The following is a 12,630-nucleotide window of genomic DNA, read 5'->3' on the forward strand; positions in this document are numbered from 1 at the left end:
AACTTCAGTGCAACTAATGTGTGTTTGTGTTGACGGGCGCTCATGCCATCTGTGCGCATAGATGCACACACTTGCTTGTGTTTCTTGCCGTTCTTTTGAACCCACATCGCCGGCCTCTCCCAGTGGAAAACACGCAAGACGTGAGTGAGAGAGGCTGTGTGAGGGATACTCTGCACACCGGCTCCGTACTCCGTCAGGCCAGTCATCTCCAGCTGCCCCGACTGAGACTTTTGTCTTTGTTAAATGTTGTGTGACAATGAGATTTTCCAAAGTGCCATCTAGATAAAGAAGTGGATTGAGAGAGAGGGAATAAGATGAGGGGGAGACTCCGATAAGAGCCGAGATGGTCTGGTCATAGTCCAGCGGCCCTTCATCACTGCTGCAGCCCCAGATATATCTCCTCTCTGTCTATGAAGCACTCACATGCACACCCTCATCACTTTGTCTCTCTCTCGCTTCCACAAACTAATACACACACTCAACAACTGCGCCCAAACTCAGTGCACACACACAAACACACCTCTATTCCATCACTGCAGCCCTCGATCCTCAATCGATCCTCACAGCACCCCAGCCCCCAGCAGACACCTGCAGGTGATTGATCCCCAAATCAGTCCCTCACAACCCCAGTGCCGTAAAAACCATAACAACCCATCATAAAAGCTGATTTATCTTCACCTAGCCCTGGGCCTCACGGTTAGAATATTAACCCAAAAGTGTATGACACCGGAGTGATTGGTTTAGAATTGAATAAACCTGGGGAGTATTGATGCCCATGTCTGATGGTTCATATCAAGTCTGACTACTGAAATGTGCCAAGTGAGATTGTATTATCTCAGGTTAGAGCCTGGTGCAGACATACACCCACATATGGAGAACTTTTGTAGTTTGCATCTGTACAAACCTGCACGCACGAGGGCCGGGTGATTCAATATTATCATTCATCGACCCTCAGCAGAATCATATTGTGATGTCTTTAAATTTCTGTTGGCTGGATTAATGATTATGAACAAGCTATCAAAAATAGATATGAGAGTTTTAGTTTTAGTCATGTGGGGATTTTTGTCTAACGTATTGCATGACAGCAGAACACAGTTCATTGCTTGGAACACCTTATGTGATTTTGCGTACATTTACCGTATTGTGATACAGTATATATCGATATTGGAAAACATCCTTATTAATTTTGTGACAATGTTTTCAACCATATCACCTAGCCCCGGCATGCACAGCTAGTAAAGTATGATAAATTATAGAAGGATAAATATTACCAAGAGTTTAAAATATTATACAGCACCTATAGAGTAGTAAACGTTCTGTTGTAAATAGAAGTAAAACAAAAATACCATATGGTAACATATAATTTTTTTTGTTTTGTTTTGTTGTCAGAGTGTTTATGTGTTTGCGTGTGTCTGTGCATTAGTCCGTGTGTGTGTTCCTTTAGGAAACAGTGCCCAAGCCACATTTTAATGAGAGCGCTGGTCTGGTTGCCAGAAGCATGGTGTACTGGCAGCAGCATCAACATGTGCCCTGTACTCAGCAGTGCATCAAGCTCCCAGGTTAAATATAATCCCCAGCCTAACTCAGGGGCCGCTTTGATGCTACTGAAATCCAGTGAAGCCTTTAATGGGAGCCACTCCGTGTCCCTGTGTTATGTGTGAGCTGCTCGGCTTTCCTTCACTTTAGGGTTGTAGCAACTGATTTGTTGTTTTTTGAGTTAATTCTGACTTTAATCATGCCCGCATACACTGAGCTGACCTGAGCTGGGTAACAAATTCCTCTGTGTGTGTGTGTGTGTGTGTGTGTGTGTGTGTGTGTGCGTGCGTGCGTGCGTGCGTGCGTGCGTGCGTGCGTGCGTGTGTGTGGGGTGGGGGTTTCCGTGAGAGTGTGCATGACGGACATACTGAACACACTTTCACAATCTGCTTATGCTTTGCACTTACTCAAAAACATTTTCTCACTTTCTCACATTGCAATTTTGACCACTTGTAAATTTTGAATAAGAAATACCCATTAGTCCCACTGGTCATGTTTCTCTGTTTTTCTCCTCAGTACAACAACATCAGCCCCTTTCTTTGCTCTGCAAAAAAGGAAAATACCCAATAAAAGTAAATACACAAAAGGGTCTGTGTATCTGGGAGCCATCAACTGTTGGGTGTCTGTTTTCTCCACCTTCCTCGCCAGCAGGGAAATGTTCTTTTTCACCAATTTTACTGATCTAAGAAATATTAACTGGTTTTCAGTTGTTTCTTTTTCAAGCTTTGGTCAGTGATAAATATAACATTGTTAGAGAGACTTACAGATAGCTATTCTTTCATATTATATCAGTGGCCTTTTCTCTTAAGATTAGATTTTTCTATTGTGGCAGTACGGGCATATTTACCTGACATGGCAGCATTTCCTCCCGTCACAGTGAACAAGTAACATCTGATATCCGCCAACGCTAAAATATTAGCCTTGCAATTAGACATGGTATATGAAAAGCAGATTGCCGCTGTACGACGGCAGAGCCCTGACTTTAAACGTGAGAAGAGAGCTCAATAAATGTAATGAATGTCTGACACTTGAACATCTGAAGTGCCGTGCTCAGTTCCATACTGCTTTACCTCTTGTACATAAAAAGGTCTTTTAAAGATGATATCTATGAGCATTTTAGAGCCAATTTGTTCACCCTGCAGCGACCGGCAACATGCTCTAATTACCTCCCCCCCTTTCTCCGCTGGACTGGAGTGGGGTGGAGGGGGCTGTTTAAGTTTCCAGCCTGTCCCATGCGCATAGGAGCTGTGTGCCCGCTGAATTTATGCTCGAAAAACGTGACCTCTGACTCTTGTGCAGCTTTATCGCACCCCATAGCCAACGTACAGTGTGGCCCTGTATGCTGAGGCTCTGCATAGGAAGTGTCTGTGATTACGACGGCCTGTGCTGCTTTCTGTACATCACTGCCACTTCCCCATCCTCACCTCTCTCCCCCCTCCACCCTCTCAAAGACCCCCACGTTGCTGCAGCCACATTCTAGGCACTGCTCCTCTAAACAACAGCACACATCGGGTTGCTTAATACCGATTATCTTTAAATTAAATTTTGAATGTTGCATAATATCCATTCTCCATTTTCCACGTTCACCCCCTGCTGCCTGATGCTCAAATAATTTTTAACAGTAGCTTTCACTGCTCGTTATAATCCAGTCAGCATGTCCTGTTGTAGTGCCTGGTCATGTCCTGACATTCCTGCTGTCAGTTTTAATTTTAGCACAAGAAACAATTTATCTCATTCACGCTGAGGAACCTTTGAACATCACATTTATTCTAATTAAATATCCATGGCAGAGATATTAGTGTATTTGTTGGCCCTGCGTATGCACCTTTTAACCCAGCACTTCTGTTTCTGCAATACAGAGTACAACCCACATCTGGGTAGTATTTTGAATTGTGTTGTTTCAGTGTTGTTCATGTGGTGGACATCATTTAAATTGGTTTCTCACTTTTTATTTTTCTTTATCGATCTGCAGCTTATGTTAACTAACGCATTCAATGATTCAAAAGGAAAGGGATCCCTTTGTAAGAATCCTCTCCCACATCCTCCCTCCCCAAACTGCTAAATGAGATTAGATAGTTTATGTCCTCTCATAAATCCTCTCAATCCAGCATCAGGCCCCCCCGTGCTGGCCTGCCTTGTCCCAATATTGACACTTTGTTTAACTGATTAAAGAAATGCAAATGCCCTCATGGATACAACTGGATTTTTTTTTTTTTCACAGCACTAGAGGAAGCCCCTAACCTAGGAGGAAAGTGTTACTTTTAGGTCCTGAATAAAACCAAGGATTTGTTAATATAGGCGTGTATGCAATGCTCCGCCCGACCTGTCACCGCAACGAGCACAGGAACAGACAGTGCCAAAACAAAATGACCTGGTGCTAATTCAACAGAACACACCGGGCTTGTTCCTCACAGGCCACAGAATTTGTGAAGAAATCATCCCTCTCTCTTTTTCTCTCTGTCGGAATGCCTGTCTGACCCCCGGCAAATGAAAATAATCCAAAGTAATTAGAAGTGAGCTGGTCTGGTCCTGAGAGCCCCCTGACGGCCGGGTAAACATGGCGGAGGGGCCGGCAGGGGCCAGTAGAAAGGGTTGCGTGGAGGGGGCTGACCTTGTCCACATAAAGCAGTGATTTATGAAGTGCAGGGCACAGCAGCAGGGCTTCTGTCTTCTCCCGCAGAACCAAATTACTGAGGTGGAGATTAACACGCCGCTCACAACGGGCCTACTTCCAGACCCAAGGAAATTTTGTATTTACATTTTCCCCTTTCATTTCCTCTGCTCTGTTTTAAAGGTAATTGGGCTATATGGACACCAGGTCTACCCTTTAATAAAGGGACTCAAAGCCGCACACTCTCCGTATTGTGTGCACTAATCTTGGCCGATGGATGTGTTAATTAAAGACGAAGTTGCGGAGTGTTGTGCAAACTGCAGGCTAACTGTTCGCTTGAGCTTTAAATGAGTTTTTAACACTTGATTGAATCGCCCCACATTTAAGCAAAATAAAGTGCGCAGGGGGCCGTGTGTATACAGAGTCATGATGGAGACTTAATGCAGCTTTTGGCCGGTGTCAATGGGAGGTCTCGCCGTGAATGGTGGAACCAGCTATTTCATGTGGATTTGGCCGCGATATTTTTCTTTCTCTCCTCTCTTTGCTTTTTTTCTTTCCCCCCCTTTCCGCTCTCCTGGAGGATGTGCTGGAATGCACCACACAGGCCTACACAGTGTTTCCATGTGGCCCCTCGGCTGCAGCGGTAGGCTCCGCAGATCGCTGGCTGGAGTCAGTTTGCAAGCCACACGGGAATCCCCCTCTTCTCCAGCCGGTCCCATCTGACTTCGCACGGCTCCGGCTTGAGCAGCAGCATCCAAATCACTTTCTATACCAGGAAAAAAAAAATGTTGCTGCAAAGTTGGTCAGAGGGCAAAGAAGAGCGGCGGGCCGGTGAGGCCGAACCTCAGATCAAGCAAACTATGAAGCTGTTTGATCATAAAAAAAAAAGAATCTCTACATTCATGTATGAATTGGTTTTTGCGTGACTGAACTCCTAAAACAAACAAGGAAGCCGCAAGCAAAATAAGCATGGGCCCATTTAAGCAATTTAACCTCCTTTCAAGAATTTCACAGCACTTTAAAGCCTCTGCATTAAACATTATCCGGATGCTGTATGTTTTAGGAGTCCCCCTAAATAAGTATGAAATGCTGTGTGGTATGATATAGTCGGAACTAACACACCCTGAAGCCTGCATGTGTTTAGTTTGTAATTCGTTGATAAACAGCTTCTCCACGCCGCTCTTTAGTATGTCACAATCATTATGACAAAGGCATGGCGTGAGACAGATAAAACATACCCGTTTCATCTCTGCACATCAGAAAAATAGTGTTTATGGCGGATTGCTCCAATACATATAAATATGAGCTATACCTTGCGAGTCGTTCTCCGGGTTTATTAACAAATGAACAACTGTTTTAAATTCACCCCCATCGCTCTTTTCCGTGTGGGTTCGAGAGCTTTATAGCCGCTCGTTGAGGTGATTATATGTTCAAGCCCATGCAGCTGAATCTTTCATGTGCCATCTAGCAATTTGACGCCTCGGCGTGGACGTTGTGCGCCGCATTTCATCCGGGGGAGAAGGAAACGACCTCCATCATATAATAAGTCAAAAGGCGGACTGATGGAGCAGATTGTTACAAACAGAGATATAAGCTGCAGCGCTTTCAACCTGAAGTCAAATTCACGGCTCACAAATAAGGACCAACACGTGATCCACAAAGGAAAGATGGACTGATTTTTCTTTTTCTTTTCTCTTGTTTGGCAGTGGGGGGCAATTTTTTTTTTTTTTTTTCAAACCCGTGCCAAACCTTCCGACCCCTGAAACTTACAAAGCTGCTTGTATCGATTACATTTCTGGAGACAGAATAGTGCAAGTGCCGATGTCTCGTTAGCGCCACAAATAAACGTGTAAGTCATCAAAATTATGATGCAGATGCGAGCAGTTTCGTTCTCAGTGTGATGGTTTTATGCAATATTTGATGTTTAAACAAGACAGAGACTGCGTTTATAAAGGCTTACTTCATAACAACTACACATGCAGTTCCGTAATCATGTTTAACTTTTATATTGTCATCTGAAATGTTCAACTGTGCATTCAGAGTTGGGCAAAAAAAACAAAAAAAAAAAAAAAAAAAAGCTCATTTCAGTTGAGCACGCCATCTCCTGACAGGGGAAAGAAGTGCAGCATTTCTTCATATGGCCGGGCTTAGGGGTCCCGCCACTGTCCCCCAATTTACCCCCGGTGATACCACAAGCCCCGCGTGTTTATCCTCCGTTTTGGGACATTTCCTCCTTTTCAGAAAAGAGCTCAGACCCCTCTCTCTATCAGGATCCTCGATCAGGCCCGGAGAGGCCGCGGAGCAATCACTTTCCCAGATTACTTGTATTTAATACACAATGCATCATAAAACAAATCCCTCATCCTGACAGGAAGAAAATAGAACAGCTCATTCGACTTGAGCTTTCCCAATTTATGGCTAAATTAAAAAGGGTTCCAACAATGGACAAGTCGAGGAGAGGCAGGAAATCAATGACCGGGCGGACCGGGGTCTCTCCACGGTTCTCAAGGAGTGCAAGACGATGGGAATCGGTGGCGGGGTCCTGCCTTATTTACACATGATTTTTCCTGTCCTTCCTGCACATTTGCTCCACGATTTCGTAAAACAATGGGCATTATCTGGGATGGAAGGTCAATGTCACAGTGCGGGGCGTTATCCATCATCATCTGCTCTCATCAGCCAAAGTCCTGTCCTCTCTGGCTTTATGAGCTGCCTAATAAACTCCGCTTCACCGAAAACGAGGGACGTTTCTTTATTATTCTATACCCTTGTCCCTGTTTGTTCACAGTATCAGTTTCAGCTTTTAACTCCGAAATTCAAATAAAACACACGAGAAATAAAACGAGCGCAACCGTCTCTGACGTCTTTCGGGCCGGTGGTAAAGCAGGTGCATGCGCAGAGGCCAGAGCAGTGAGGAGAGTAAATACGTTTTTTTTTTTCATTCTCAAGATGGATTCAAACAGCACCAACTTGAGCTCCTGTTCTGTCGATTGATCGTTTTTTTTTCTTTGATAAAAACTCGTTTTATGATCATTTTTAAAAAAAAAACATTCATACTTTTCTTTTGTGTGTGTGTGTGTGTGTGTGTGTGTGTGTGTGCACATTGTGGTGAAGGGGGGTGGGTTTGGGAGAACAAGGCGCAAGTATAGTCATTTAACAACCTGCAGCGTGTTTTTTTTTTTACACGTCAGAGAAAAGCAGGTGATTAGGTCAGTGCTTCCCAAAATGTGGCATATGGACTTCCAGTGGTCCTTATGGAGTTTCCTGGAGGTCCCCAGGAGGAACACTAAGGTCTGGTTGTTACGCAAACACAAGTAGAGAATAAAGGTGAAGGTTTTGATTATTGTTGTTATTTGTCCTCTTGTTTTGTTCACGAGTCCGATTGCAAATCCAACGCAACGTTAGATAGATTATTGCCTCGTGGGTAAAAATAAGAAGAAGATGGTAGGGGGGGGGGGACCCCATCAGATCGGATCTTCAGGTTAATAATGTCACAAAATGGTCCATGAACTGTTGTGAAAAAGTTTGGGAACACGTGGATAATTATACCCCGCTTTGATGCTTACGTTGGGTCATTAAAATGCTCTGCCAGTGTGTGTAGTTCATCCCTTCAGAAGCCCCATCCCGACCTCTCCCTGACCCCGCTCACCCTCTCCAACCCCGGACCACTGTCACTTTAAAATTTACTGCGGAGAGGAGTCGCTTCCGACCGGGGACAGGGGGCGAAGACAGTCCCGGTGCTTTGAATCGCCTCTCCACGGGCTACGGGGATGGACGTGCTGGATCCTTCTTTATGAGACAAAGCGTGCAAGAGAAACATCACACAATCTGCCCGGGACGCGCAAAACAGGGGGGCGATACTTGAAATCAACCCCACCAACACCACCACCCCGAATCTCTCCACTATCATATAGACGACACATCCCGGCTGGCGGAGGAGGGAGGAGAGGAAGAGAAAAAGTGAAAAGTTGAATCGCTACTACAGGACACCTGGGTGCGTCAGGACAGGAGGGGTGACAAGAGAGGAGCGGACGAGCCAGGCGAGGCGCACACAGCGAAAAGTTGGGAGCAAGTTGATGTAGCCTACCGGAGGGGATTTAGTTCCGAGCCGCGATGTCTGTAGGACAGTGAGAGGAGCTCCACCGGGGCAGCGGTGTCTGTGAGACAATATAGTGGGAGAGGATTTACTTTTCCCCGGCGCGCGGTGTCCGGGGGGCAGCGAAGTGTGCGCGCACCGGCGAGGAGTCGACTCGTCCCGCGGACTGGAGACGCGAAGAGACAGCGACGCATAAAAAAAAAAAAAGAAAGAAAAAAAAAAAAAACAGCAACACGCTGCTGCTTTTTACTATGCCAGAAATCTGGAGGAGAAGGCGACACAGCAAAGACAATTGGTAGTTTGTTAGGTTTTTTATTTTTTTATTTTTTTGTCGTTTATTTGGCAGTTGAGTTTTGAGCGTCCGCAGTTTATCGTCTTTGTTTTTGTTTTTTGTTTTTGGCTTTTTACCGGAGTTTTTCCATCACGGTTTCTCAGTTAACAACGCGGTGGTTATCCCAGGAGGTTTTTTTTTTTTTTTTTTTTTTTTATTAAACTGTCGCACGCCGGTGCAGAAGGGTTTCAACGGTAAGAGGAAACAGCCTGCGTGAATAAAAGGAAAACATTTATTAAGCCATGTGTGCTGACAGCGAAAAGCAAAACCCTCGTTCATTTCTTTGTAAACGAAGTTTGACGGTTAAATTCATAAAAGACTCAAGGCGGTTGTTTTTGTGGCGTAAATGGGTAGAACCAGTGTTAGCCTAGACAAAGGGCTTTCTGCAACCCAAATATTTATTCAGTGGCAGGTTATACAAAGGCAGAAAGACTGATTTGTGACCCTGAGAGAGATTCCGTTTTACACCCCAGCAGTCGGCTACGTCTTCATAATTCTTATCACTCGCGGTTTCCTGCAATTGATTTCTTTGCCAGTAAAGTTTACAGCTGTTTTACAATAAATATTAACATATTAAAACAAAGTCATGCCGTTTACAATGCGTCGAGAGAAATGTTGTATAAATATTTTGTAAACGATAGATGTCTACTGACCTCATGATTTGCATAATAATTCAGTGCATTGAATTTATTGTTATTTTGTTCTTGAGATGTTTGAAATGTTTTGGTATGGTATATGAGAGGAATACAATAGTCTTATTCGTTTATTATTATTATTATTATTATCATTATTGTTGTTGTTTTTGTTGTTATTACATAGTGTGATTAATTTAAATTTTGATCCCACCTTACAAGAACAGATAATATTAGTATAGTTTTGTTAATTTAGTCCATAAAACTACATTTTCAGAAACGAATTCAATCGTCAACTGCAGTCACTTAAAATAAAGAATCATTTCCAAGCATGCTTTTACTTTTTTTTTTTTTTTTTTACGAAGCAAAATTATACAAGATTGATCAACCAGAACTGAAATTGAAATAATATCAGCTTTTATTTGCTCTCTTGCTTTAATTTTTTGTAATCCTATTAATTAATTAATTTATATTCTGGGAGGCTTTACAGTCTTTTTTCGGTGCTGATTAATGTTTGTCACTTAGAATCATGAAAAAACATATTAATATAATTTACATTTTTTTTATTACTGCAATGGAAATGACATAATTTCGTGACAGCTTACTCAAGGGTAAAAACTAATAAATAATATTAAAATAATAAATTCCACAGATGTAGGCTAAAATGCATTTTATTTTGTTTTCTTAAATTTATTGTAATAATTTTTTTATTTTAGAAAAGTTACAGGAATTTCCATATAAATTACTTTTGAAGTAATAAAAAAATATATGTACATACATATATCAGGTTTGCCAAAAGTCCCAAATGCACACAATTATTATTTATATTACAAAGGAGTTTTTAGATTATTAACACTGCAGTGTGTGTGTGTGTGTGTGTGTGTGTGTGTGTGTGTGTGTGTGTGTGTGTGTGTGTGTGTGTGTGTGTGTGTGTGTGTGTGTGTGCCACAGACCAACTCCTAACATTTGAGTCATATTTCTCTGTGGGAGGTATGTGGTTAGTCAGTGTTTGGACACAGTAACCTGGACTGATACTGATCAAAGTCTGATCCCTCTCTCTCTCGCTCTCTCTCTATCTCTCTCTCTCTCCCTTTCTCTGCAGATCTTGGACGGGTCAGGCCATGTGAAATTTTGCGTGGATGCCAGCAAGCCAGATATCAGGAGCTGGCTGAAGCACATCCAGTTTGCCCCTTCGGCCAGGCAGCACAACCTGACAGCTTGCCAGATAGATGATCAGGTACGTGGAGACACACGCAAGCCCGCCTGGCAGAACAACCTCAGCAAAGTACTAGTCGAACATGATCTGAAGAAAAAACAGAGAGAGAGAGAGAGAAAACATGTGGATGACTTGATTTTGAACTCCCAAATGGTGATGTGTCCTCTTCTGAATCTTGCTGTCTGGCAGGATGAATCAAGTGCAACTGAGAGTCATTCAGATCTTTGAACCTATACTCTGCTTTTTTTTTAAAACACAGCTCTGAAGCCAGAAGGCTTCCCTGTGTTTTCCGATGGCTGCCCTGTCTGCATGCTGTTGTGTTAAAAGGTGTTATTGTGATCTAAGTCAGATAGTCCCGTGAGCGGCTGGCCCACCCTGCCTTCACTTCACACACACACACACAGCTCTCCCCTACGCTGCACCGCAGAGACTCCTTGCTATCTGTGTGTGTTTTCTTTCTGTAATTGTGCGCTGGCTTCTGCCATGCAAGGACCACAGGGCAGGATCAGAGGCAGCTCGCCGAGATGATAGTTCCACACACTTCCCAGTCACGCTTGCGATATAAAGTCTAAGATATGCCAGGAATGCCACAGTCCTTTTGCTGCTCACCTGGCTGTGCAAAGAGGTGCGTGCTGTACACATGTGGGCCTGTTCACCTCTGCAATCCCACAGCCAGGCGCTCCTCCTACACCGAAACACGCAGTGTGGCAAAGAGGCTAAACTTTATTTGACACGTGTGTGGAGCATACCATAGCTTGACCCAAATGAAAAACCTAATCTCACTTGCGTGTTTGTCATCACTTCTCACCGGTGGTCTTGTTGAGAGTCACCTGTTGAAATTGCAGGAATAAAAAGTCCATCTCAGTAGAATAATTATTAACATAATCCAAATACAGTAGCAGTAGTAGCACATATAAATTGTAATTAGATATGGACATTTCTTACAGATAAATTATGCTTTTGTTATGATTGGCCATTAAATAATTTAGAAATCTTCTAGTCAATAAGTGAACAGTCAACAAATCTCCTTCCCTTGCTTCATACGTTTATGTTCTTCACACCTCTTCCTGTTCTCTCAGTAAAGAAATGAAGAGAGCAGATAGCCCACGCTCTTTTCATAGAGAGAATGGGAAAGAAGAGGAAGAGAGGCTTCTTAGGAGTACTTACCCACTCTCTTCTAAAAGAGACAGAGAGACAAACAAGCAGAGAGAGCTTTCCTGAGCTGCCCTCTCCTCGAGGTGTGACTCGCTGTCAACACTATGGTTCTGCTCGGGTGGCTGTGTAAGGCTCCGACAGGTCACGGACATGGCTATGATGAGGTGATTGTTAAGTATTACACACTGTCACAACACAGCACAATGTGGCGTCTTTAAGCCTTCCGGCCAACATTGGTGTTTTTGAAAACACGCTGTAGCGTCTCACAATGGCTGTCTGTATGTGTAAAATGAATAGACTAAGTGGGGTGGTCTTGTAAACCCGCTGTCAGTTTTTGGTTGTGTGTGTGTGTGTGTGTGTGTGTGTGTGTGTGTGTGTGTGTGTGTGTGTGTGTGTGTGTCTGCGTGTCTGCGTGTGTATGCTTATGAGGCTTTTTTGTCTCCGTGTGTGCGCAGATGTTTATGTGCACTGACTTTGTTTTTAGTGTGTGAAATGTCTCATTGTGTCTCTCGAGTATGTATACACACCTGCAACCGCCTGTGTTTCTACATGTATGCATGTCTGAACTTTAGTGTGTCTGTGTGTGTGTGTGTGTGTGTGTGTGTGTGTGTGTGTGTGTGTGTGTGTGTGTGTGTGTGTGTGTGTGTGTGTGTGTGTGTGTGTGTGTGTGTGTTTGTACACGCTGCAGGACTGTGAATTGTTCATTGCGGTTCAGATGACTCCCCCAGCTCCTCATTCCGAGCTGGAAATGTTTAAAAACACAGTACCTGATTCCAACAGGTTTTTACTGCCACAGAGAAGTGCTGAGTCTAAACCCAGCCTGAAACCACATATTACACACTCGCCACACTACGTGTACCATCACCAGATTTCCAGAGAAGGGCCTGACCGAGCAATCAGGGCTTACATATTACATGTTATGCTAAATCCTCCCTTAGAACCAAATTTAAATCTTCTCGCACTGTGCCATCAGCAGAGATGATTTGTTACATGATTTATTGTAAGACAGTGTCATACAACGACTGCAGTTTCCAGGTGTGTTGGTCATTATTT

At 43.6% G+C, this 12,630-nt stretch overlaps 1 protein-coding gene across 15 annotated transcripts in view; it reads left to right on the forward strand.

The window, feature by feature from the left end:
• The window catches only part of mecom (MDS1 and EVI1 complex locus), a 135,193-nt gene that overhangs the window by 97,576 nt on the left and 24,987 nt on the right, over positions 1-12,630 (forward strand). For 13 of the 15 annotated variants that reach the window (XM_040131399.1, XM_040131401.1, XM_040131403.1 and 10 more), the window contains exon 3: positions 10,309-10,443. In XM_040131399.1, coding sequence (XP_039987333.1) covers positions 10,309-10,443 — 135 coding nt within the window. Of the gene's footprint in view, positions 1-8,481; positions 8,539-8,715; positions 8,769-10,308; positions 10,444-12,630 lie in introns of those variants that run through there. The other 2 variants (XM_040131405.1, XM_040131406.1) reach the window with 2 other exon arrangements.

The sequence above is a fragment of the Xiphias gladius genome, chromosome 7 (assembly GCF_016859285.1).
Source record: "Xiphias gladius isolate SHS-SW01 ecotype Sanya breed wild chromosome 7, ASM1685928v1, whole genome shotgun sequence".
In the NCBI taxonomy this organism is placed as follows: domain Eukaryota; kingdom Metazoa; phylum Chordata; class Actinopteri; order Istiophoriformes; family Xiphiidae; genus Xiphias; species Xiphias gladius.